At 36.9% G+C, this 24,161-nt stretch overlaps 1 protein-coding gene and 1 long non-coding RNA gene across 3 annotated transcripts; one reads left to right on the forward strand and one right to left on the reverse strand.

The window, feature by feature from the left end:
* Window positions 1–1,317: 1,317 nt before the first annotated feature.
* Window positions 1,318–10,631, forward strand: LOC130052994 (uncharacterized). The gene is made up of 3 exons (XR_008801422.1): window positions 1,318–1,645; window positions 6,456–6,559; window positions 10,535–10,631. It is a non-coding gene; the product is annotated as an uncharacterized LOC130052994 (long non-coding RNA).
* Window positions 10,632–10,669: 38 nt separating this feature from the next.
* LOC125673683 (E3 ubiquitin-protein ligase Midline-1-like) lies at window positions 10,670–14,429 on the reverse strand. Of its 2 annotated transcripts, none has more exons than XM_048910375.2 (2): window positions 14,337–14,429; window positions 10,670–14,065 (listed from the first exon to the last, which is right to left on the reverse strand). In XM_048910375.2, exon 2 carries the CDS (start codon window positions 14,033–14,035, stop codon window positions 12,377–12,379), a length of 1,659 nt encoding a protein of 552 aa, XP_048766332.2. In that variant the 5' UTR covers window positions 14,036–14,065; window positions 14,337–14,429; the 3' UTR covers window positions 10,670–12,376. The 2 variants fall into 2 exon arrangements, with proteins under 2 accessions (XP_048766332.2, XP_056015333.1); XM_056159358.1 differs by lacking the exon at window positions 14,337–14,429 and adding an exon at window positions 14,181–14,197.
* Between the last annotated feature and the right edge of the window lie 9,732 nt (window positions 14,430–24,161).

The raw sequence follows: 24,161 nt of genomic DNA on the forward strand, positions 1-24,161 counted from the left end.
ACTTGCTAATGATGTTATTCTACATAATGTTGTTAGAATGTTATGAATTTGGTCATTAGTCAAAAGATACATGTATGTGTTAGAACTGTATGCATTGATTTATTCCAGTTATAACTGCACACAATGTCACATTATTCCAGTTTACATACAATGTATAATTATTTACATCTATCTTTATATTTAACAGTAGATTTCAGTTTACATATAATTATCTACATATATCTACATATTTAACAGTAGATTTCTGTTTACAAAAATTATAATTATCTACATATTTAGCAGTAGATTTCATGTACCTGACTTTCCAGGAATGCAATTTTAGGTCATCTGAGTGACACTGGTGACCTACTGCTATTGGTATGCATCCATCATCGTATCATGTCGTCTGTCGTACATTAACAATTAAACATTTTTATATACCTGTCTTTTGATGGAAGTAATTCGATACAGTAATGTCTGTAACTCCGTCTGTAGATGAGACATATTTATCATGGTACAGTAATGTCTGTATGCCTGTCTGTAGATTGGGTGCATTATGGTACAGTAATGTCTGTATGCCTGTCTGTAGATTGGGTGCATTATGGTACAGCAATGTCTGTATGTCCGTCTGTAGATGAGACATATTTATCATGGTACAGTAATGTCTGTATGACTGTCTGTAGATTGGGTGCATTATGGTACAGCAATATCTTTATGTCCGTCTGTAGATGGGACATATGGTACAAGAATGTCTGTATGTCCGTCTGTAGTTGGGATACATGTATATTATGGTATGAAAGCAATGTCTGTTTGTCCGTCTGTTTGGGTAATATGTAGGAGGGTCCACCATCTGAACACTTTGTTATGATGTATGAAAAGACCTCTAATTCAAAATGTAAAATTGATTGCCCCTTTGTCAGAGTGAGGCTGTAACACATTGGCTCTTTGTCAAAATCAGGCTCTAGAGCTTGGCCAATATAAGATTGATAGATTGATTGAATATTGTTTAACGTCTCTCTCGAGAATTTTTCACTCATATGGAGACACCACCAAGAACGGTGAAGGGGTTAAAATTTAGGCCTTTGCTCGGTGCTTATGGCCATTTAGTAATGCGGGTTCTTTAGAGTGATACACCTACTGTGACACGGAACATCCATTTTTAAGCTTGTCTCTGAAGTCCTGTAACATTCACACATGATGCCGAGCATTTGGCAATGGAAATATCAATATGTTTTAATGACTTATGTCTGTCGCAGCCGGGACACAAACCCCGGCCTTCCGCATGTGGGGCGAACACTCTAACCTCTAGACCACTGCGGCGGTGCCAATATAAGAAAATTAGCATAGATTTTGTAGTCCTAGTGTTACTTTTAAGTAATATTCAGGTGACCGATTAAGCCTGCGAGTCTCCCCTTTATATTTTGTCATGAAACTGATAGAGTTAGTTTGCTTGCCAAAGTTATCTTTAAAAAAATAGTTAAGATTTCTAACGTGAGCAAAATTTCACTTGTCTGATTTCTTGTCATTCCAGCACTCATTTCCACTTTGGTTTTTCAGCATCCTGGGCCTAATTGTGATGGTGGCACCCTGACCACAGAAGCATTTCCTGTCCCTTAAAAAGAGAAGGTTACTTTACAATCTGATCCCTATCTGGAGACAGTGTTTGGTATGGAGCTGGTAAAACTGTCATGTTTTTAATTCACTTAAGTTGTAAGTTGAAGTGAGATTTTCTGATCATCACTATTCTGTTTCCGTCTGTCCTTTTATCTGTAAACTTAGCACAACTTCTCTACAATCACTGGGCAAGATTTCTACCAAATTTTGAACAGAATATTCTTGGGTTCAAATGAAGGGCCTTGTGTCCTTCAAAGGTGAAATAAGAAATGGCAAAAAATAGGATGGGGTCATTTAAAAATCTTTTCATGAACCACTGGGCAAGAAACATGAACCACTGGGCTAGAAACACGAACCACTGAGTTAGAAACATGAACCACTGAGTTAGAAACATGAACCACTGGGCTAGAAATATGAACCACTGGGCTAGAAACATGAACCACTGGGCTAGAAACATGAACCACTGGGCTAGAGATATGAACCACTGAGCTAGAAACATGAACCACTGAGCTAGAAACACAAACCACTAAATTAAAAACATGAACCACTGAGCTAGAAACATGAACCACTGAGCTAGAAATATGAACCACTGAGCTAGAAACATCAACCACTGTGTTAGAAATATGAACCACTGAGCTAGAAACATGAACCACTGGGCTAGAAACATGAACCACTGGGCTAGAAACATGAACTAATGAGCTAGAAATATGAACCACTGAGCTAGAAACATGAACCACTGAGCTAGAAACATGAATCACTGAGTTAGAAACATGAACCACTGAGCTAGAAATATGAACCACCGAGTTAGAAATATGAACCACTGAGCTAGAAATATGAACCACTGAGCTAAAAATATGAACCACTGAGCTAGAAACATGAACCACTGAGTTAGAAATATGAACCACTGAGCTAGAAACATGAACCACTGAGTTAGAAATATGAACCACTGAGCTAGAAACATAAACCACTGAGTTAGAAATATGAACCACTGAGCTAGAAACATGAACCACTGAGCTAGAAACATGAACCACTGAGTTAGAAATATGAACCACTGAGCTAGAAATATGAACCACTGAGTTAGAAATATGAACCACTGAGCTAGAAACATGAACCACTGGGCTAAAAACATGAACCACTGAGCTAGAAATATGAACCACCGAGTTAGAAATATGAACCACTGAGCTAGAAATATGAACCACTGAGCTAAAAATATGAACCACTGAGCTAGAAACATGAACCACTGAGTTAGAAATATGAACCACTGAGCTAGAAACATGAACCACTGAGTTAGAAATATGAACCACTGAGCTAGAAACATAAACCACTGAGTTAGAAATATGAACCACTGAGCTAGAAACATGAACCACTGAGCTAGAAACATGAACCACTGGGCTAGAAACATGAACCACTGAGTTAGAAACATGAACCACTAAGTTAGAAATATGAACCACTGAGCTAGAAACGATGAGCAATGTTGTGAAGCCTTCCTGACATATGGTAAATTCTAAATTGTTTGAATTAGGGGATAGGATAGGGACAGAATAGGTGATCAAAATTTTACATATTATTTTTTTTAAACAAGGTCATGATTTGTCATATTGATATGCAAACATTCTCAAGTAATGCAGATTTAAATTTCTTCAAATCATGGCCCTAGTCCTGCAGGGGTAGGGTAGGGTCACAAAAGGAAATCAATGTTTTACATGGGAATTATGGGGAGAAATCTTTAACAATGAATTTGTGGTCAAGAACAGTAGATTCATGATTGATGTGTAATCACCCTCAAGTAGTGCAGATTTGAGTGGGTTTTTTTAAATCATGGTCCTGGGAGATAGTTTGATTAAGGCCTCGGAAGGGGATTAACATTTCCATTGTAATAGATGGTCTGATGCCTTTTCTGAAATTTACGTTGGGAGGTGAGGGGGCGGAGAACTATTTTCTGAAATTAATGTTGGGAGATGAGGGGATGGGGAACTATTTTCTGAAATTCACTTTTTATACACCCATCATTATGTTATGGTGCTGTCCATGCGTCTTTCCAGCTGGCTGGCTGACTGGCCGTCCGTCTATCCTGGGTCATGTTTTCTGGACTTTTTTCCGGAACGGATGTATGTACAATTTTGAAATTTGGTCACAATATCTTCCTCAAGAATTGTAGGAGTGAGTTTGCATTTCAGCCGGATTGGTTCATCCTAGACCTACTTTAGGGCTTTAAGTAACTCAAACACTTTTCCGGACTTTTTTTCAAATTACAGATACAGATATTGCCTTAGCATATACACATCTTTCAGAGAAAGACAAGTTCAGTTTCCATTTCAGCTGGATTAGTCTGTCCGTCTGTGTCCTTCATTAGGACTAACAAGTAGGTTGCATAGTTTTCCTGTCTTTTTTTCATTATGGATATAGACATTGCCCTAAAATTTAGTCAAAGGCTTTCTCTTGGAGGAATTCAAGTTCAGTTTGCATTTCAGCTGGATTTGTCCATCCTTGACCTACTTTTTAGCTGAAGTAGGTCAAACTGTTTTCCGGGTTTTTTTTTTCATTACGGATTCAGATATTGCCTTGATATTTAGTCAAAGGCTTCCTCTCAGAGGAATACAAGTTCAGTTTGCATTTCAGCTGGATTGGCACACTATGACCTACAGTACTTTAGGGGTAGAAGTAGGTCAAACAGTTTTCCAGATTTTTTTGGTATGGTCACAGGTATTGCTCTGAATTTTAGTCACAACCTCCCTCTCAGAAAAATACATACTCAGTTCACATTTCAAACATTCAACTTAATTGGTGCACCATGACCTACTTAAGGGCAAAAAGTAGATCAAATGGTTTCCTGGACTTTTTATCATCATAGATATTGCACCGACATTTCGTCATGACCTCACTCTCAGAGAAATACATAATCGGTTCACATGTCAGGTGGATTGGTGCACCATAACCCACTTTAAGCCTTTTCTATTCAGAATGTGTGTTGTATCAATTCAGAGTGCATAATACGCTTCCAGGTTTGATTTACTGTCCAGCGGGCATATATTGTACCGTGTGTGGTACCATTGTTTAGGTGAGGGGGTGAAGAACTATTTTCTAAACTTTGTGTTGGGAGGTGAGGGTGTGGAGAACTATTTTCTGAACATAACGTTGGGAGTTGAGGGGGTGGAGAACTATTTTCTGAACATAACGTTGAGAGGTGATGAGTTGGCAATTTATTTTCTGAACTTTACATTGGAAGGAGGGGGGGGGGGGGGTTGAGGGGTGGAGAACTATTCTTTGAACTTTACTTTGGGAGGTTAGGTGTGAATAACTATTTTCTGAATTTTACGTTGGGAAGTGAGGGGTTGGAGAGCAATTTTCTGAACTTATCATTTTTAGGTGAGTGGGTGGAAAACTATTTTCTGAACTTAATTTTGGGAGATGAGGGGATGGAGATTATTTTCTGAAATTCAGTTTTTAAGGTAAGGGGTGGAGACTTATTCTCTGAGCTTTACGTTAGGAGGTGAGGGGTGGAGAACTATTTCCTGAGCTTTACGTTAGGAGGTGAGGGGTGGAGAACTAATTTCTGAACTTTATGTATGGAGGTGAAGAGGGGAGAACTATGTTCTGAACTTTGCATTGGAAGGTAAGGGGGTGGAGAGCTATTTTCGTAACTTGACTTTGGGAGGTAAAGGGGTGGAGAACTATTTTCTGAAATTTACGTATGGAGGTGATGAGGGGAACGACGTTGGAGCCGAGGGGGGGGGGGACTATTTTCTGATCTTTGTGTTGGGAGGTGAGGGGATGGAGAACTATTATGAAATTTACGTTGGGAAGTGAACGAGTGGAGATCTATTTTCTGAACTTTACGTTGGGAGGTGAGGGGGTGAAGAACTATTTTCTGAATTTAACGTTGGGAGTTGAGGGGGTGGAGAACTATCTTTTTAACTTTACTTTCAGAGGTGAAGGATGGATAACTATTTTCTGAACTTTACATTGGGAGTTGAGGGGTAGAGAACTATTTTCTGAACTTAGCATTGGGAGTTGAGGGGGTTGTAGAACTATTTTCTGAACTTAATGTTGGGAGGTGAGGGAATGGAAAACTATTTTCTGCACTTGACTTTGGGAAGTGAGGGGTGGAGAACTATTTTCTGAACTTTACGTTGGGAGTAGAGGGGTGGAGAACTATTTCCTAAACTTAACATTTAGAGGTGAAGGGGTGGAGAACTATTTTCTGAACTTTATGTTGGGAGTTGAGGGGTAGAAAACTATTTTCTGAACTTTACGTTGGGAGTTGAGGGGTAGAAAACTATTTTCTGCGCTTGACTTTGGGAAGTGAGGGGTGGAGAACTACTTTCTGAACTTTACGTTGGGAGTTGAGGGGTAGAGAACTATTTTCTGAACTTTACATTGGGAGTTGAGGGGTATAGAACTATTTTCTGAACTTTACGTTGGGAGTTGAGGGGTTGAGAACTATTTTCTGAACTTAACATTTAGAGGTGAAGGGGTGGAGAACTATTTCTGAAATTTACGTTGGGAGTTGAGGGGTAGAGAACTATTTTCTGAACTTTACGTTGGGAGTTGAGGGGTGGAGAACTATTTCCTGAACTTCACATTTAGAGGTGAAGGGTTGGAGAACAGTTTTCTGAACTTGACGTTGGGAGTTGAGGGGTGGAGAACTTATAATTTTCGTTGATGATGTTTAGGACTTAATGGATACAGAGATGAGATATTGTTTTATGAAAGTTTCTGCATTGAGGTTTGGTCTCATTAGGGTACATTTAGAATGATTACATGGAATTTTGTAGACATCTGCCTTCTAAAGACATTATATAATGGTATGGAGAGGTCATTATTTGGTTTTCCAATCCTTTATGTGAGAATAAATTTTGCAGGATAAAGGTTACTGGAGAAGCCTTGCTGATTGATGAGGATAAATTTCCTGAGACTCTGGCATATGGTTGGACTTGGAGAGCTTTATTGCTGTAGAAAATGTCAGGTTTGTTAATGAAGTCATGTAAAATGTTCCATTTTTATGCCTCCGCTATGAAATGACACGGACATGTAGTGTTGACCTGTTTATGTCATTCCGTTCTTCTGTCATTCTGTCATTTCATCATAATTCAGTTTCCAATTATCTCTTCTATTGATGTACATATTCCACTGAAATTTGGTATAAAGATACATCATGACAAAACTCAAATTAAGTATGCTTGTGTGATTTATAACAGAGTTGTGCCCCTTAGACTTAGAAAAAATTAAATAATTCATAGTTTTCACCCATTATACCCCATGCAAATGATCACAATTCACTATTTCCCACCATTCAATGTTGCTCAGCGGGGAGCATCGGTGCTGTTAGGACAGTGCTAGTTATTTCTGTCATACATGGACATTTTGAATTGATTATTTCATAAAATTGATGCAGGTCATTGACAAGTTACTCTATGCATGGTTTCAGTCAGATTGTTATACCTCTGAACGAAGTTCTGAGGGGTATATCTGAATCACTCTGTCTGTCTGTCTGTCCGTCCGTCCGTCTGTCTGTGCAGATTCGTGTCCAGGCCATAACTTCTTTGTTCTTCGATTTAGGCATACCATATTTGGCACACAGGTAAATCACCATGAGACGATGTGTCGAGTACCTTTATGACCTCTATATGATCTTGACCCTTGACCTCAAGGAAAAATTAAAAGTTTTTTTTACAATGGATTTGTGTCCACGCCATAACTTCTTTGTTCTTTGACATAGGCATACTATATTTGACACATGAGTGTATCACCATGAGACGATGTGTCATGTACCATCATGACCTCAAGGTCAAAATTAAAGGTTTTTACAATGAATTTGTGTCAGGGCCATGACTTCTTTGTTCTTTGACATAGGCATATCATATTTGACACATGAGTGTATAACCATGAGACGATGTGTCAAGTACCTTCATGACCTCTATATGACCTTGAACTTTGACCTCAAGGTCAAAATTGATTATAGGATTTTGACATAGTCATACCATAACACATGGGTGTATGACCATGAGACTATGTGTCATGTACATTCATTACTTCTTTATGACCTTGACCTTTGATCTCAAGGTCAAAATTATAGGTTTATGCCACGGATTTGTGTTAGGACTATATCTTCCATTTTGTTCTACAAAGGCATACCATATTTTTACACTCAGGAAAGAAGTAATTTATACCTATTAACAACACCCTTTGGGAGATTGGGGTAAGCGAGGGGTATTCTTAGTGAGCATTACTCACAGTACATCTTGTTTTTAACAGAGTTGTGCCCCTTGGACTTGGAAATCTTAAACAATGTACAGTTTTGTTCATTATGTCAGTCGTGCATGGAAATTGTGAATTTAAGTTTGGGATATGGATACATTTGATTTGGGAATATGCAGGTCAAGTTTGTATTTGGTTTTGGTCGAATAAGCTTCGGAGGTCAGGAATTGAGCCACTTGGACTTTTAAACATAGATATGGCATGAGAATACACATGGTTTTAGTTGGATAAATTTTGTCAGAGTAATGGCCCTTGAGTGGATGAAATTGTGTCGCTATGACACATTCAATCGTTCGTTTTCATAAAACTATGAAATTATCTGGGATAAAATTTAAAGGACTGTGAACAGCAAAAGCTTAAAGATGTAAAAGGAAATTATCAATAACAAAGATAACAAAGAAAAAAGTGTGGTCATCGACTTATGAGTGATTGATTGACCATGAGTAATTAACTTTCTACAATTAGCGTGGACATATTATAAATGCATCATTATGTATTCTTGTACAAATTGATTGAAGAATTCAAGATGAAGTGATTGGTTGTACAGAATTTTTTAAGTTCTCTCAGATCCAGGGAAACATAAGGTCAGTCTGCTGGACTTAAACCTAAAGCTGTAGAATGTCATAAACATCTGGTAAAACACCAATATACAATTGTAGGGGGAAGGGGCAGTGGGAGTCACTGATTATACCCACCGCAACAGGTATACTGGAATCGGGTTGTCCGTCCGTCTGTAGACGCAATGGTTTCTGGGTTGTAAAGCGTAATCCTTACCACCTACAGTCACCATATTATGCATGTGGATTACCCATGGGATGAAGATGTTACCTATTGAATTTTGGATCAAAAGGTCAAAGGTCAAGCGCATTGGACATCTAAGTAGCAATATGGTTTCCGGGCTGTAAAGCATTATTCTTTCCATCTAAAGTCACCATACATGTATCATACATATGGACTACCCATGGGACGAAGATGTTCCCTATCGATTTTGATGTGAAAAGGTCAAGCGCACTTGACGTCTAAGTAACAATATGGTTTCCGGGCTCTAAAGCGTTATCCTTACCACCTACAGTCACCATATCATTTATATGGACTACCCATGGAACGAAGATGTTCACTATTGATTTTTGGGTCAAAAGGTCAAAGCTCAAGCACACTCCTAGAGAAGAAACTACCCAAGGTTTTGTCATGCCCTTTCTTTTTTACACCCAGAAAAGAGGTAATTTATACCTCTTAACAACATCCTTAATTTGGGAGATTGGGGTAAGCAGGGGGTATTCTTAGTAAGCATTGCTTGCAGTACCTCTTGTTTCACTTTGATAAATAACTGGTTAGTCTTACTCCATGTACCAAAAGCGGGGGCATTGGTCCCATATGAACTGTATGACGACTCCATTTCCCATGGATATTGTAGAGATAGTTATTTGCTACATAACAGAATACAATGGACCAGATATGAATTTGAACCCAGTGTCTCACTAGTCAGGTGCTCTCAGAATCTTTAGGCAGGTGCTTTCAGAATCTCTAGTCAGGTGCTCTGGTGTCTGGTCGTCCCACCTGACTTTGTGGACACAACTGGAAAACTGCTCAATGGATTTTGTAGGATTGTTAGTCATCAAGTGTAGTGTATCGTATTGAGTCACAAATTTTGTAGGAGTTAACGATATTGTACTTTGTTGAATTTGTACATTCGACACTATAGAAACATTTATGGATGCAACTTCTCAGAGAGCGTTCAACGGATTTTGTTCAAATTTTATAGGATTGTTAGTCAGCATATGTAGTTGATCATGTTGCGCTGCCATTGTAATACAACAAATTTTACAGGAATTAATTGTCCAGGACTTTGTTGAATGTGTACATGCTACAGTATAGGAACACTTTGTGGATGCAACTCCTCAGAAACCACTGTACAGATTTTGCAGGATTGTTAGTCACCATACATAGTTGATCATAAATCACAGCAAATTGACTCTACAAATTTTACAGGAGTTATGGGACTTTTGTGCTTCAATTTTTTATGGTGGTGGGATACACATAGCAACCTTATTCCTATAAAAAGCATAAGCTCATATTGTGACCCCAATATAGCCCGAAAGGGCACTACATAACCATGATACAAGGTCAAAGATCATGGTATGAAATGGAAGGTCTTGTCATAAGAAGTATATAAACAAAGTATGAAAACCTAAAACAGTATATATTGCCTTTAACTTTTCTTACTAGTAAGTCAAGATCAAGGTCAAGGTTACAAGATGAAAGACATTGAAGCAAATAAAAGGTCATGTCAGATGAATGCATTAAATGAAAGTTATATCATTCAACATTCAAAAGTTATCAGCAAGTTTTAGTTTCAATCAATGTTTATCAAATTGTGTGAATTTTCAAGGTCAAGACCACAAATTCAAACATCACTATATCAAACAAAGAGTCTTTCCTTAGGAATCTATATCTGTACAAAATGTTAAAGCCCCACATTGAATAGTTCTGGAGATATAACCTTGCTTATGTTATCTTAAAAATAGGTCAGACTCCAAGATCAAGGTCACATATATAAACATGTAAACATACGAGACTGTAATAGACTGAACTTTTTGAAAATAATTTTAAAAGTTCTGAAATACAGACAATTCTTGACAATACAGTTTGACATGAATACACTTTGTCTGTGTTGATTTTGTAGGACTGTGGAGTGTTGTGACCTTGTTGGTGGTAAACAGAAGACTGTGACCTTGAATCTGAAGATCTGTGATGGATGTTTGGGGTCACTCTGTTACAGTACTATAAATCTAAGTAAGTACTCAGTAATAATGTAAGATTGTAGCTTTAAATCGTGTTTATCTATCATATATACACATAAAAAATAACACACAAAATTAAGGATATAATTAACAAACAGAATAACATTCCATCAGCTGTTCATCACATGAAAACAAGTATACACGTACATGTAAGTACTCAGTTGTGAATGTACTATAATTCAAGACTACACACAAAATACTGACTATAACTATAAATCCTAAGTACTTCACTATAACTGATTTACCTTCATTAAATTGTATTCAGTGACTCACATCTGTTTAAAGAATTGTATAGAAATCAATAACTAATATCACAGTCAAATCACAGGCACCTGAAGTGTGGATAGCTTGTATAGATCTTTTGTACATTCTAGAATCCAAAATATGTTATTTCCCACCAATCAGCCTCATAAGTCGCTCTGAATAATCAGTTTCTACCTTCTGTAAGCTTTTGAGATGACAACTTGTAAGATGCTACCTGTAGTAGTATAAATTATTGGAAGGGGGGGGGGAGGGGGTATGTACACAACATCTATACAAGCTACCCACACTTCAGATGCCTGCGAATCAAATTAGTATTTGGGCCATTAAATTTATAAATAGTTGCTCAGACTAAAAATTTAAAATTTTGAAGAGGTAGCCAGACTTTTTTTTTTTTACTTGGCTGTGGCATGAGTTACCTTTTCTTCATATTTTTATACAAAATCAAATAGCTTCACATCAGTAATTATTTGATCAAAAAGATACCTACAATTTTATTAAAACTTACTGAAAACTTTACATAAATATATATAACACAAGAGTTACCTCATTTACATAAATAAACAAATATACTAACTTTAATCATGTTTCATTAATTATAACAATACAGATATTGTAAGGTATAATTACTAAACAGCAGTGAGAGATTAGTGTTCTATCCTTACACACACCAACACAAGTACACAACTACTGTGTCAATAGATAAGTACATGTAATTAGTATACTAAGATTAACAGTGTCTCATTAATTATAATACATATATTGTAAGATATAATTACTAAACAGTAGTGAGAGACTAGTGTTCTATCCTTACACACACAAACACAAGTACACAACTACTGTGTCAATAGATAAGTACATGTAATTAGTATACTAAGATTAACAGTGTCTCATTAATTATAATACAGATATTGTAAGATATAATTACTAAACAGTAGTGAGAGACTAGTGTTCTATCCTTACACACACAAACACAAGTACACAACTACTGTGTCAATAGATAAGTACATGTAATTAGTATACTAAGATTAACAGTGTCTCATTAATTATAATACAGATATTGTAAGGTAAAATTACTAAACAGCAGTGAGAGACTAGTGTTCTATCCTTACACACACAAACACAAGAACACAACTACTGTGTCAATAGATAAGTACATGTAATTAGTATACTAAGATTAACAGTGTCTCATTAATCATAATACAGATATTGTAAGGTATAATTACTAAACAGCAGTGAGAGACTAGTGTTCTATCCTTACACACACAAACACAAGAACATGTTAATTACAGGTCACAAACTCAGGACTGTAATTAACACAGAACTGTAATTAACACAGAACTGTAATTAACATGGCACTGTAATTAACACAAGGCTGTAAATTGCACTGTGTTTAGAAATGTAATTAACACTGTGTAGAGCTGTAATTAACACCGTGCTGAGATCTGTAATTAACACTGTGTTTATAGATATTGAATTTTCCTCACTTTATTATCTCCATCAGCCACAAAGAGGTTGTCTCTGATGTCCACACATAAACCCCATGGAGCGCGTAAACCACAGTGAATGTAGCGGAGGAACTGTCCGTCCTGATCTAGGATGTGGATACGGTGATTGTTACAGTCTGCTGTCAGGATGTGACTCTGGCTGTCTGTAGTGATGCCGACTGGATTAAATGATTGCTCGGTATTAGAGGGATGACCAGTGTATCTAAATCGGAGTTTTCCTGACTGATTGACCACCACTACTGCACTAGCTCTATAGTCAGCCACACAGATATCCAGGTTCTTGTTCTCACTGAGGTATTTAATGTTACCAGATGAGTAGAGAGGACGACCCTGATCATCAAACTGAATGCTTTGTTTCTCTGTGGAGCCGGAGTAACGCACGACTTTGGATTGTTCTCTATCATCACTCTCCATGGTAACCAGGAGATCGTTAGCCGCGGTACAGCAGACATAGAGAGGTCTCCACCCCTGTAGTGTGATCACGGTCTGTATCTGTTTATTCTTAACTAAGTTTATAGTTCCTTTATCAGGGTCAGTATAAACAAGATCTCCGTCCCGTGTCACTGCTATGTCGCGTGGTGTGTTCCCTGACTTGGTTTTTATTGATGTCAGTAGTTTACCCCGGAGGTTGAGGAGCTTCATGGTTTCGTTATTCCCGCGTGTCCAGACTTGATCTTCACTCAGACAGCTAACACTGTATAGATATCTATACCCAGTGTCTATGGTGGCGGTGACGCGCGGTTCGTCAAGTAATGGTTTGACTGGAGGAGACGATACAGCTTCTGCTGACTTCATTGTGTCGCCATGTTCTGTGTTAATGGATAATGGCGACAGAGAACCGAACATTTCATTGAGCTGATCTTTGTTTATTTTCTGAGGAGAGAAACTCGGTAATGTGACTCGGACTTTAGGCGGTAATGTTCTAAATTCGGAATTCCTAGATTTGTAAGATGAGGTTAAGGAGACGTCATTGGAGTCCAGTATTTTCTTCAGGTCCTGAATGATCTGTCTGAGTTCTGTAATTCGGTTTGTAATTTCATCTGTATTTTTATTGAGAGCGGCCAGGTGTTTGTTTTTCATCTCCGCAATGTCGGATTTCCTCTTGTTGACAATGGCGGTAATCTCCCGGTGTAAGATTTCTCCTTGTTGATCGGCGGCTGTTGTCATTTTCCGGTATTTCGTTTCTAACTCGGCTTTCTCAGTTTGGACACCGGACGCCATTTCTTCATATTGCGGGTAAATTCTGGTCTCGAGTTCCTCTAAATCTTTTTGTAAACTCTCTGTTTTAGATCCGAGTTTTTCCAGAACATCTGATATTTTGTGGCCTCTGTGTTTATCTGAGGAGATGCAGGTAGAACAGACAGGAATAGAACATTTCTCACAGAACAGTTCACAATGTTTGTCGGTGTGTTTCGGACATTTTGGGTAGTTAGGGGTAGACTTTATGTGTTTTATAAAGGGCACGACATTGTGATCTTTAGAGGAATCGGAGAGATGTTTACCGACACAGATAACACAGAGATTTATATGACAAAGTTTACAGTGACTCTGTAGGGGGGCAGTTTTACAGAGGTCACACAGTAGGACGTCCTGGGCACTGCGCCGGGGATGCATTTCTGGTGTCGGGGTCACACGAGAAGTTCACTGTCAATAAAAAGATGAATGTTAATATTGAAGATTTTGTCAGGCCAAATACGGTCATTCATTTTAATATTTGTTAAATGGAAAGATATATTGATCAATATACTAAAATACACACCCCTCATTCAATTTGAAGATTGTTGGAAATTATTATCAAAGTGATCAGATTTATATCATTGATTACATATACACCCCCCCCCCCCCCCCCCAACCTATCTCATTCGATATTAATGACTCTGTATTATCAGAATGCTTAGATATAATTCTGTCTCACCTTAAAATCCAACATGGCCGCCCTGTTATTTCGACCTTCCGTCTAGTCCTGATAATTAAATACCTGTGCGGCGTGTCAGCCTGTATACACTATATACGTGTTATCGATTCTTTAAATAGTTTTAACGTTTGACCTAGTTCGTGTGGGTAGCAACATGTATGTCAACAGTTACGTCAGGAGATACGGTTTTCTTTCCTAAAACAAGTTGATCACATATACATGAATATACACCTTATATATTGATATTCGACCTCACCAACAAAAATGACCGCGCGTTGTTAGTTAAAAAGAATATCTATGAAATAAAGTAATATTGATAATAATTATTAAAAAAACGGCAATATCTCTTGGGGGAGGGGGGGGGGGGGGTGTTATTTCATATAGTGGAGCCTCATTTGTGTTGAAAATAAAAAAAAATAAAAACTCTAATCTGAATCTCACATATTGTACAGAAATACGCTTTTTAAAAAAATTCATTTTTAATTCTTTTGTTTTTGGTACATAGGTACATGTTTTTACTTTCATAGAGACGTTGTCAGCGTTGTCAGTTTTAGATAAAGTGCTACAAATACCAGCACGTACACGTAGGATGTTGTATCATTAAAGGTGTATTAGGGAAACTATACACGATTGCAAAGTTCGTATCAGCGAGGTTATTTTTTATCTTGCCAACACTAATCTTAATATCTGGACCCCCCCCCCCCCCCCCTTCCCGAATCGTGTGGAAAATACCAGACGGGTTTTCGTTGATAAAGAATGTTGTCCAGATAGGGTCATGTGCAAAAGTTTCTTAAAGCTATTACGATAACACACAGCACACCGTCGCGCTATCACTATAGCACACAACACGTCGTCGCGCTATCACGCTTACCCACAACACGCCGTCGCGCTATCACAGAACACACAACACGCTGTCGCGCTATCACACAACACGCCGTCTCGCTATCACTCTAACACAACACGCCGTCGCGCTATCACGCTTACACACAACACGCTTTCGCGATATCACAGAACACACTGTTGCGCTAATACACAACTCGCCGTCGTGCTATCACGCTTACACACAACACGCTGTCGCGCTATCACAGAACACACTGTTGCGCTAATACACAATTCGCTGTCAAGGTAACACGCCGTCGCGCTTTTGCACTAATACACAACTCGCCGTCGCACTGTTAGGCTAATAATGTCAAGCTAACACGTTGTGTGATAGTGCGATGGCGTGTTGTATTATGATAGTGTGACGGCGTGTTGAATGATAGTGTGACAGCGTGTTGTGTGATAGGGTGACGGTGTGTCGTGTGTATTAGCGCAATGGTGCGACGGCGTGTTGTGTGTTAGCGAGATAGCGCGTTTTAAGAAACGCGATGTTAAGCATTTGCACAAGGCTCTATCGGAACACAATACAAATCACCCCACCCACCCACACACAAGGGGATATATCTTATTTTAGTTTTTGATTGCTAAGAAATGTTTAAGCCCAACTTAACAAATTAAACCCACGCGTCACCCAGTTTTCATCAGTACATAATTTGCAACAGGTTGTAGAGTAGGTGTATGAAATCACCAGAGAGTGAATTAGGCAGATTTAATCACGTGATGTGCCACTGTGTATAGGTAAATTACTCGTGTTGCACATCGTGCATCGGGCTTACAGAATGGGGAATGGTAGGCGGACGGGCGTCCCTGTAATAGGTACCTACTTTGTGTAATCAACTTTCACGCCTCTAACTTCACATTATTCAAACTTTGTACAGATGTTATGGAGACTTTGAAGATGTACATGTGTCTTTTTGGAAGTGATCAGACACTTTTAAAAAAAAAAAATGGCACGTTGTTGAACTTTGCCATTTTAAGCATGGTACCTACTTGTGTCACCAACTTCTTTCACAGCATTTACTTGATCTTATTTGCAGACCTTGTACATTATAGTTGTTATGAAAATAATGAAGATATACATGTGATATTCTATTTAGGGGGGGGGGGTGTCAACATTTAATATTTCATTTTCTGGTATCACGGTATGTTTTGTACTGCTGTCTCTATGATAGATAACATTTTTAAAAAAGCAACATGGCCATTCGATTTTTTTTAGCGTGCGGGTGAAGCTTCCGTTATGCGCCCTCTAGTGAGAAAATTGTGTGAAATACGTTACTTATTTGTATTTTGATATACTTAACGGTTATTTTTTCTGTTGTAGGTTGAGTTGAGTGCAATAATGAACCTCCAGATATCTATGTACATGCACACGTTTATGATTAAACTTTTGTTGCACTCGCGCAAGTGAGCTTATCCTATATCACGTGTTCGAGTTTTATTTCATGAATACCTTAGGTTTTGTTGAGCTAGAGAATTACTACAGAAATAAAAGAAAAGACTTAATTCCAGTGATTTATTTTATGATGAGTTGTTCTTTGTATCATGGTGATTCATACATAATCTGCGAAACAACAATCCTATGAAACTAAGACTTACGGTCGACAGGGATCCTTACTCCTCCTAGGCACCGGATCCCACCTCTGGTGTGTCCAGGGGTCCGTGTTTGCCCAACTCTCTATTTTGTATTGCTTATAGAAGTTATGACATTGATCACTGTTCGTTATCTTTCACGTACAAACATTGTGTTTGATCACGGTATGAAAATCACGACCCTCGGAACAATAAAGTCAACATGCAAGTATCCGTAGGTAGTGTAGAGTCAAGTTTCTTCAATTCATGGCTCCAAGGGGGAACAAAGTATTTTGGGAACATGTAAAAATAATACACTTTTTAAAATTAATCTCAAAATCAGCATTGTCATGATTAGTCATACATTGTATCAATATCGCTAACATCTACAGTTGATGCAGATTCAAGTTTGTTCAAATCATGACCCCCAGTGTAGAGTCTGGCCACAATAAGGGATACAAGTTTTTACGCGTACACTATAAAAATCTTCTCTAGAACAGGATCATGATAAGTAGTTATTATTATGAAAACATCTCCGGGTAGTATTCAATCCAGTATTTGTTCAAACCATGGTCCGGGAGGGGAGGGGAGGGGGGGGGTCAGAAAAGAAACAGTTTTACAAAAGCGCTTCACAGCAGACTACGTTTCATAAATGCGCTCATGAAGCATGAAATTTATTTCTTATTTAATGATATTTGCTACAACTTCTGAAAAAACGTAAACTCATTTGTGAACATGTCAATTTCAGTCAGCAGTTGTATAGGAGACCGGACTAGAATGAACGTTTTATTGATGGAAATTAACACAAACCGACCGTAAGCAGGGGCGGATCTGCGACCCCTTAAATCCGCCACTGCATGGTAAGTCACAAACTCTACCCCTGTCCAGGTACATCTAGTGTCAGAGTTCATCGATATCATCCTAATTTTAATAATAATATTACCCTAGAAAAAATAAAAGTAATTAAACTTAGTTTCTAAAACACTGCCGCACGAGACCGAAAACTACTGCATTGTAAGATTTGAATATCATGAACAACATTATTTTTCAAATCGAAATTTTAGTATCGTCATCGCCAGTTTAGATTTTACGGAAGGCGGTAGTTGTCATTTATGTGGCGGCAAATATGAATTAACTGGCAGTCATTATTTTTATATATGGCAAGCGCTTTTTCATTTACGATCTAACTATATTCAACTGCTCTCTCTCTCTCTCTCTCTTTCTCTCTCTCTCTCTCTCTCTCTTTCTCTCTCTCTCTCTCTCTGACAAATCCCGGAAGCCCGATGCCTGGGACCTGGTAAAATTGGAAGCGGGCATGTGGAAATTGCATACTTATAAGCCGGAAGGGTATGTTAATTGCAAGGCTTAATTAAACCTCTTTTTTTTTTTTATAACAAAGTCCTTTTACTTTTGCTTCGAATGGATGATTTATTCATCAGATGAAACATTCGTGAATAATGTAACATATCAAATTAAATATCATTTATAGCATTAAATATACTTAAAAGTGTTTGTTTATTTTATTCTCTCAACGTGAAGCATAAGATTTTAAGGAGGTATGCTACACCAGAGAAATTTGATGTAGATGAAAAGTGGAGGATATGTACAACAATATTTTGAAGTTGAAAAATTTCAAATTTACTTTATTTTGTCAAAAAAATACAGTTTTAGTAGAAGGTAATCTGAAAAAAATTTAAAACACCTGCTGGACTCGAACCTGCGACCTACAGTTCAGCATTCGGTATTCTAACCTACTGAGCTACTCGGCTAGGTATTTAAATAGAAAAGGAAAAGTCAAATATTGCTGATATTGATTTTTTCATCCATGTTTTTAAAGGAAGTCAGCCATTATGACGATGTAGAGTATTACCTTAACGACATATTATTTTACCACGATTTCCAAGAAACTCTTCTGTATTGGAAACACAAAAAGTGTACAGATTGAAGGGGGAAAAAAATGCTTTTCGAAAAGTGAAAGCCCTCTCTCTCTCTCTCTCTCTCTCTCTCTCTGTGTGTGTGTGTGTGCTTGAAAGGGAAAGGGGCGCAACTCCCGTAACATAATCTACTAAGAAGAACATTACCGTTTGTCGATCGTGCATTTAATTTAAAAAGTTGTATGAATGTTCATGATACCAGATGTATAGACAAATGGATGCCCGCATGTGATAATATGGGTACTTAATTCACCAATATACCAGTTACGTAAAACCAGGGGACTCCCTTTTCAACTTTGTTGACAATATCCATTTCCCGTGATTTTTACCTGAAAATTAAAATTAGTTATTTTCACATGTAGCTATTTTGGTGGTAGTAATGACTGTAACCTTAATTAATGAACTAATGAATTAAATAATGACGACTTCTTCTAGTTCTGGAATATGAATCTTGGACAAAGGGTGCATTATTAGATTCTTTTCTGCTTGTCAACAAGTTTAGAAGAAAATATCTCCTCCGGTTTTCCCAACACTTTGAAACATGATGCTACATATGGATCTGCGTCCGGCTCTAAAGTCTCTAGAATATTACATATCACCGGATCAAGGGGGGGGGGGGACAAAAAGAAACAAACCAACAATGCTTAATTAGTTAAACATAATTTATTGAGGTTGATTGTATCTTATTTAATGTCCCTCTCGAGAAATGCTCACTGAAATAGAGCCGCTAGTCTATTGAGAAACTTAATAGGATCGGGCAACAGACATAGTCTATACATGTATATGCATAGAGCGGCAAATTGATACCTATAATTGTTTACATAGACGCAAAATGGGGAGGCGTCCTTTAAGCCATTCCAAAATTATTGGAAAATAGTTCAATGTGTGAGCATATAAATTTGCTTACCTTTGTCACGCATATCTCGTAATATTAAGAAAAATGGATTAATTAACCTGGTAATTTTAAATTTTCTAAGCGTTGTTTCGGCAAGAATAATCCAGAACTGTGTTCTTTCAGCCTCTCTTGGTTTAATTAAACCCTGCGCACAAATACTTGACGAGATAACTATATCAAAATGTTATATGTGTTTCCTACTCTATGATGTTTTAGAAGAAAACAACCCCTAATATATTACATGTATAGAACTCATCGGTTGATATACATTTCGAATTACGCTAAACACGATACTTTTGAAAATATTTTTTTTTTCTTATTTCCAGGCAAAACATTTAGCTTATAAGTATAACAACTTTGTTTTTGATGTGTTGGTGTCTTTATCTTTAAGACATTGATAGAATGGGGAATATATCAAGATTCAGTTGAAAATCTGAATTTATGTCAAAACACGTCAGTAATACCCCTTTATTTTCGATCCAGTTTGCCTCCCCAATGTCTAAAATACTTCCCGACGCCCCTGCGGTTTCTGTACCTGCCAGCTTCTGCACCGACCGGATTCTGTACCTACTGGATACTGTATCTACCAGCTTCTGCACCGACCGGATTCTGTACCTACCGGATTCTGTACCCACCGTATTCTGCACCTACCAGCTTCTGCACCTACCGGATTCTGTATCTACCGGATTCTGTACCTACCGGATACTGTATCTACCGGCTTCTATAATTTATAATTTGCTGGCTTATGAAATCTGTCAAATTAATCAGTGTGGCTAGTGTCTCAGAAAAGTTTTTCGTGAAGGCTGATGTAAATTTCATTATTTTTCTCAAGAAGAAATTTAATATCTACACAGAAATTCCAGACTAGATGAATACAAATGATCTCCAAAATATATCATCTAAACCGTTTGGTATAAATTTTTAATATAAATACTAGACGCGGGGAGCCAGCAGGGCACACACGACTGGATGAAGTTTGACAGGACATGTACATTCTGTATTTCCAAACTAGATTGCATCGGTGATATGGACAGAAAAAGTTGCGATTTTAAGGCAGCCATTTCCGGATGAGAAATTGAAGCAAAAATATCGTTATAGTTACCAGTAGAGGAATTTATTCAATGTCGTCTTGCGTCCATGTTATAAAGACATTCTGTATCCGATCTAGTTCCCCATGTTATAAAGACATTCTGTATCCGATCTAGTTTTCCATGTTATAAAGACATTCTGTATCCGATCTAGTTCTCCATGTTATAACGACATTCTGTATCCGATCTAGTTATCTATGTTATAAAGACATTATGTATCCGATCTAGTTACCCATGTTATAAAGACATTCTGTATCCGATCTAGTTCTTCATGTTATAAAGATATTCTGTATCCGATCTAGTTATCTGTGTTATAAAGACGTTCTGTATCCGTTCTAGTTATCCATGATATAAAAACATTCTGTATCCGATCTAGTTATCCATGTTATAACGATATTCTGTATTCAATGTAGTTATCTATGTTATAAAGACATTCTGTATCCGTTCAGTTTTATGGAGTTGATTTTTTTTTAAACATCCCTTTAAAAATCAATAGCATTGTGAAAATATTATTTTTAACCCAAACACTAACATTGTTTTTATAAAGGAATTTCAAATATCGTTTTTATTATGAAACAGAAAAAGAAAATTTGAATACGAATCGTAAACAACACCTTTCAATCGGATAATGAAAAAAAAAACTTCTTTATACCAAGATCTGATAGGGATTTTGCCCCTGTAAATTTTCAAAATGGGATTGAAAATCACCGATATCTTTATCCATACGCTCTAAAGTACAGTTCACTTCCACCTTGAACATGTTTTTCAACTTTAGAAAAAAAAAACCACCTCAATTTACCAGCATTGTTTTCATGAGTTAGTATATGTAGATATGAAAATGAGTTGCATTATATACACAATGAAGATATTCATACAATATGGATTCTGGGAAGGACCGCTGTTTACAGTCTCATATTGCTAGTATCTAGAACCTCATACAATTATATCGCTAAGATTCGAGTTTACTAATATCAAATCAGTCATATTGCCTGTGTTTATCACCGTAGTCTACACCATAGATCGCTGACAAATCAAGAAGACTATTGAAGTCATCGTCCTTTATCGAAGATACTGAACTTTTCTTTATCGATTATAGTAAACATCAGAGTACTGAAAGTACGGATGGAAATCGATTTTATGTAGGTTTATCTCCCTCACGCACAGCTCTTATCCTTAGACGAATTTGAGTCCATTTTTTGGCACACTGTTTTTTCCCTATAATAGCTCTAAAACTTCATTGTTATTTCGAATTTCAAACATTTCGGTTGAGCGTCACTGAAGAGACATTATTTGTCAAAATATGCATCTGGTGCATCAAAATTGGTACCGTATAAGTTTTACATGTATGTTATGTCTCTATAATAATTATCCATTTTTACATACATGTACATATATACATGGGTAAGTTACAAACTTGTCTGGATTATATTTTACTATTCCAACATATTACACACATTTACTCTCAGAATTGTAAATTCTGTCAAAATATGTCACTACATTAATATTCTAGCACAAAAACAATGTTCATAAACTCCACACAAAACTTAATAATTCTTGGGTTTATGCTAATCTTTAAAAACATTTCTACAACTCCTCTTTAGAAAAAATGGGGAAAAGGCTTGACACGGGTGATGACTTACAAAACTAAAAAATCCTCATTGTTTATAAAGTGCAAGAACTTGTACTTAAGCCTCAGATATTTACTTTTCTTTTATCTTTAAAATTGCTCTCGTTGGGAACTGGGTTAGAATACGGACTCGGTTACCCTTCCTTGTTGTAAAAGGAGACTAAATGGGGTGATCTTTCGGATGAGAGCGCAAAAACCAGGCATAAAGATATCTCCCTGTTGAAAGGTTGTAAGCGCCGAGCATGGGTGTAAATTTTACAGCCCTTCACCGGCAATGATGACGTATCCATATTATTGAAAAAATTCTCAATAAATAATATACAACCAATCAACCTACTAAGAATTATGGATGTAAAGTTTTGAGGAAATTGTACGGGATAACACAATCCGTAACGTTGGTGACGTTGTTTCTAACTTTCAACATACATGTATACAACTACACAAATGATTATATGATATAGAAATACACTAAACAGCAAAAAAAAATTGATAATAATAATTAAATGAATGAAATAACAAATCCGACCTACCGATGGATATGGCGTGTAAAACGTTGCACAATTATACTAATCTTGTTATTCATATTCGAAAACTTGTAATTTATATTCTAAAGCATATCATTCATATTCGAAAAGTTGTTATTCATATTCGATAATTTTATCATTCATATTCAAAAACATGTTATTCTTATTCTAAAATGTGTTATTCATATTCAAAAACATGTCATTGTTATTCAATAAATTGTTATTCATATTCTAAACTTTTCTTTTATATTAAAAAACATGTGATTCATATTCGATAATCTTATCATTCATATTCAAAAACATATGATTCATATTCGATAATCTTATCATTCATATTCAAAAACATATGATTCATATTCGATAATCTTATCATTCATATTCAAAAACGTGTGATTCATATTCGATAATCGTATCATTCATATTCGATAATCATGTCATTTATATTCGATAATTATGTTATTTATATTCGACAATCATGTCATTCATATTCGATAATTTTGCTATTCATATTCAAAAGCATGTAATTCATATTTGATAATCATGGCATTCTTATTCGATAGTCATGTCATTCTTATTCGATAATTTTTTTTAATTCTTATTCAATATAATTTGCATTGTGGGTAATATTATCTGCTTGTAAAGTCTCTGCTCATTGGGTACATGTATGTGAAAACGAAAGTAGATTATGGTGTTACCATATCTGGACCACGTATACGCAGCACATTCATAGGTAATGAATGTCTATTGATTGATAAACTTTTGTAAATGATCATCGTATTACACTAATTAACATAAAGAATGTACACTTACCACCAGATGGTGTGGTATATTATTTTCTGAGGAGAGAAACACGGTAATGAGACTCGGACTTTTGGCGGCAATGTTTTAAATTCGGAATTCCTAGATTTGTAAGTAGAGGTAACACTATTACCTTACCCCCAACATTTCAGTTTCCGGGGTAGGGGTCTTCGATGATACTGAAACTGATGTTTATTCACTAAGTGTAATCCGTTATGTTTAAAAATTAGGGGCCGATCTCCGTAACTAGTGAGATTACCATCACCATTTCTTTACAGTGGTGGGAGAGGACCACTAATACCTTACCCTCAAAATTTCAGTCCTCGTGGTAGGGGTCTTCGATGATTCTGAATCCGATGTTTATTCACTAAGTGTAAAGCGTAATGCATAAAAAATGGAGGGGCGGATCTCAATAACTAGAGAGAGTACCATCACCATTTCTTGATAATTCATACAGTGGGGTCTCTTTTGGTTCGAAAAAAAAACCTCTGAATCTCATCTATTGGATCTT

The sequence above is a fragment of the Ostrea edulis genome, chromosome 3, assembly GCF_947568905.1.
Source record: "Ostrea edulis chromosome 3, xbOstEdul1.1, whole genome shotgun sequence".
Classification (NCBI taxonomy): domain Eukaryota; kingdom Metazoa; phylum Mollusca; class Bivalvia; order Ostreida; family Ostreidae; genus Ostrea; species Ostrea edulis.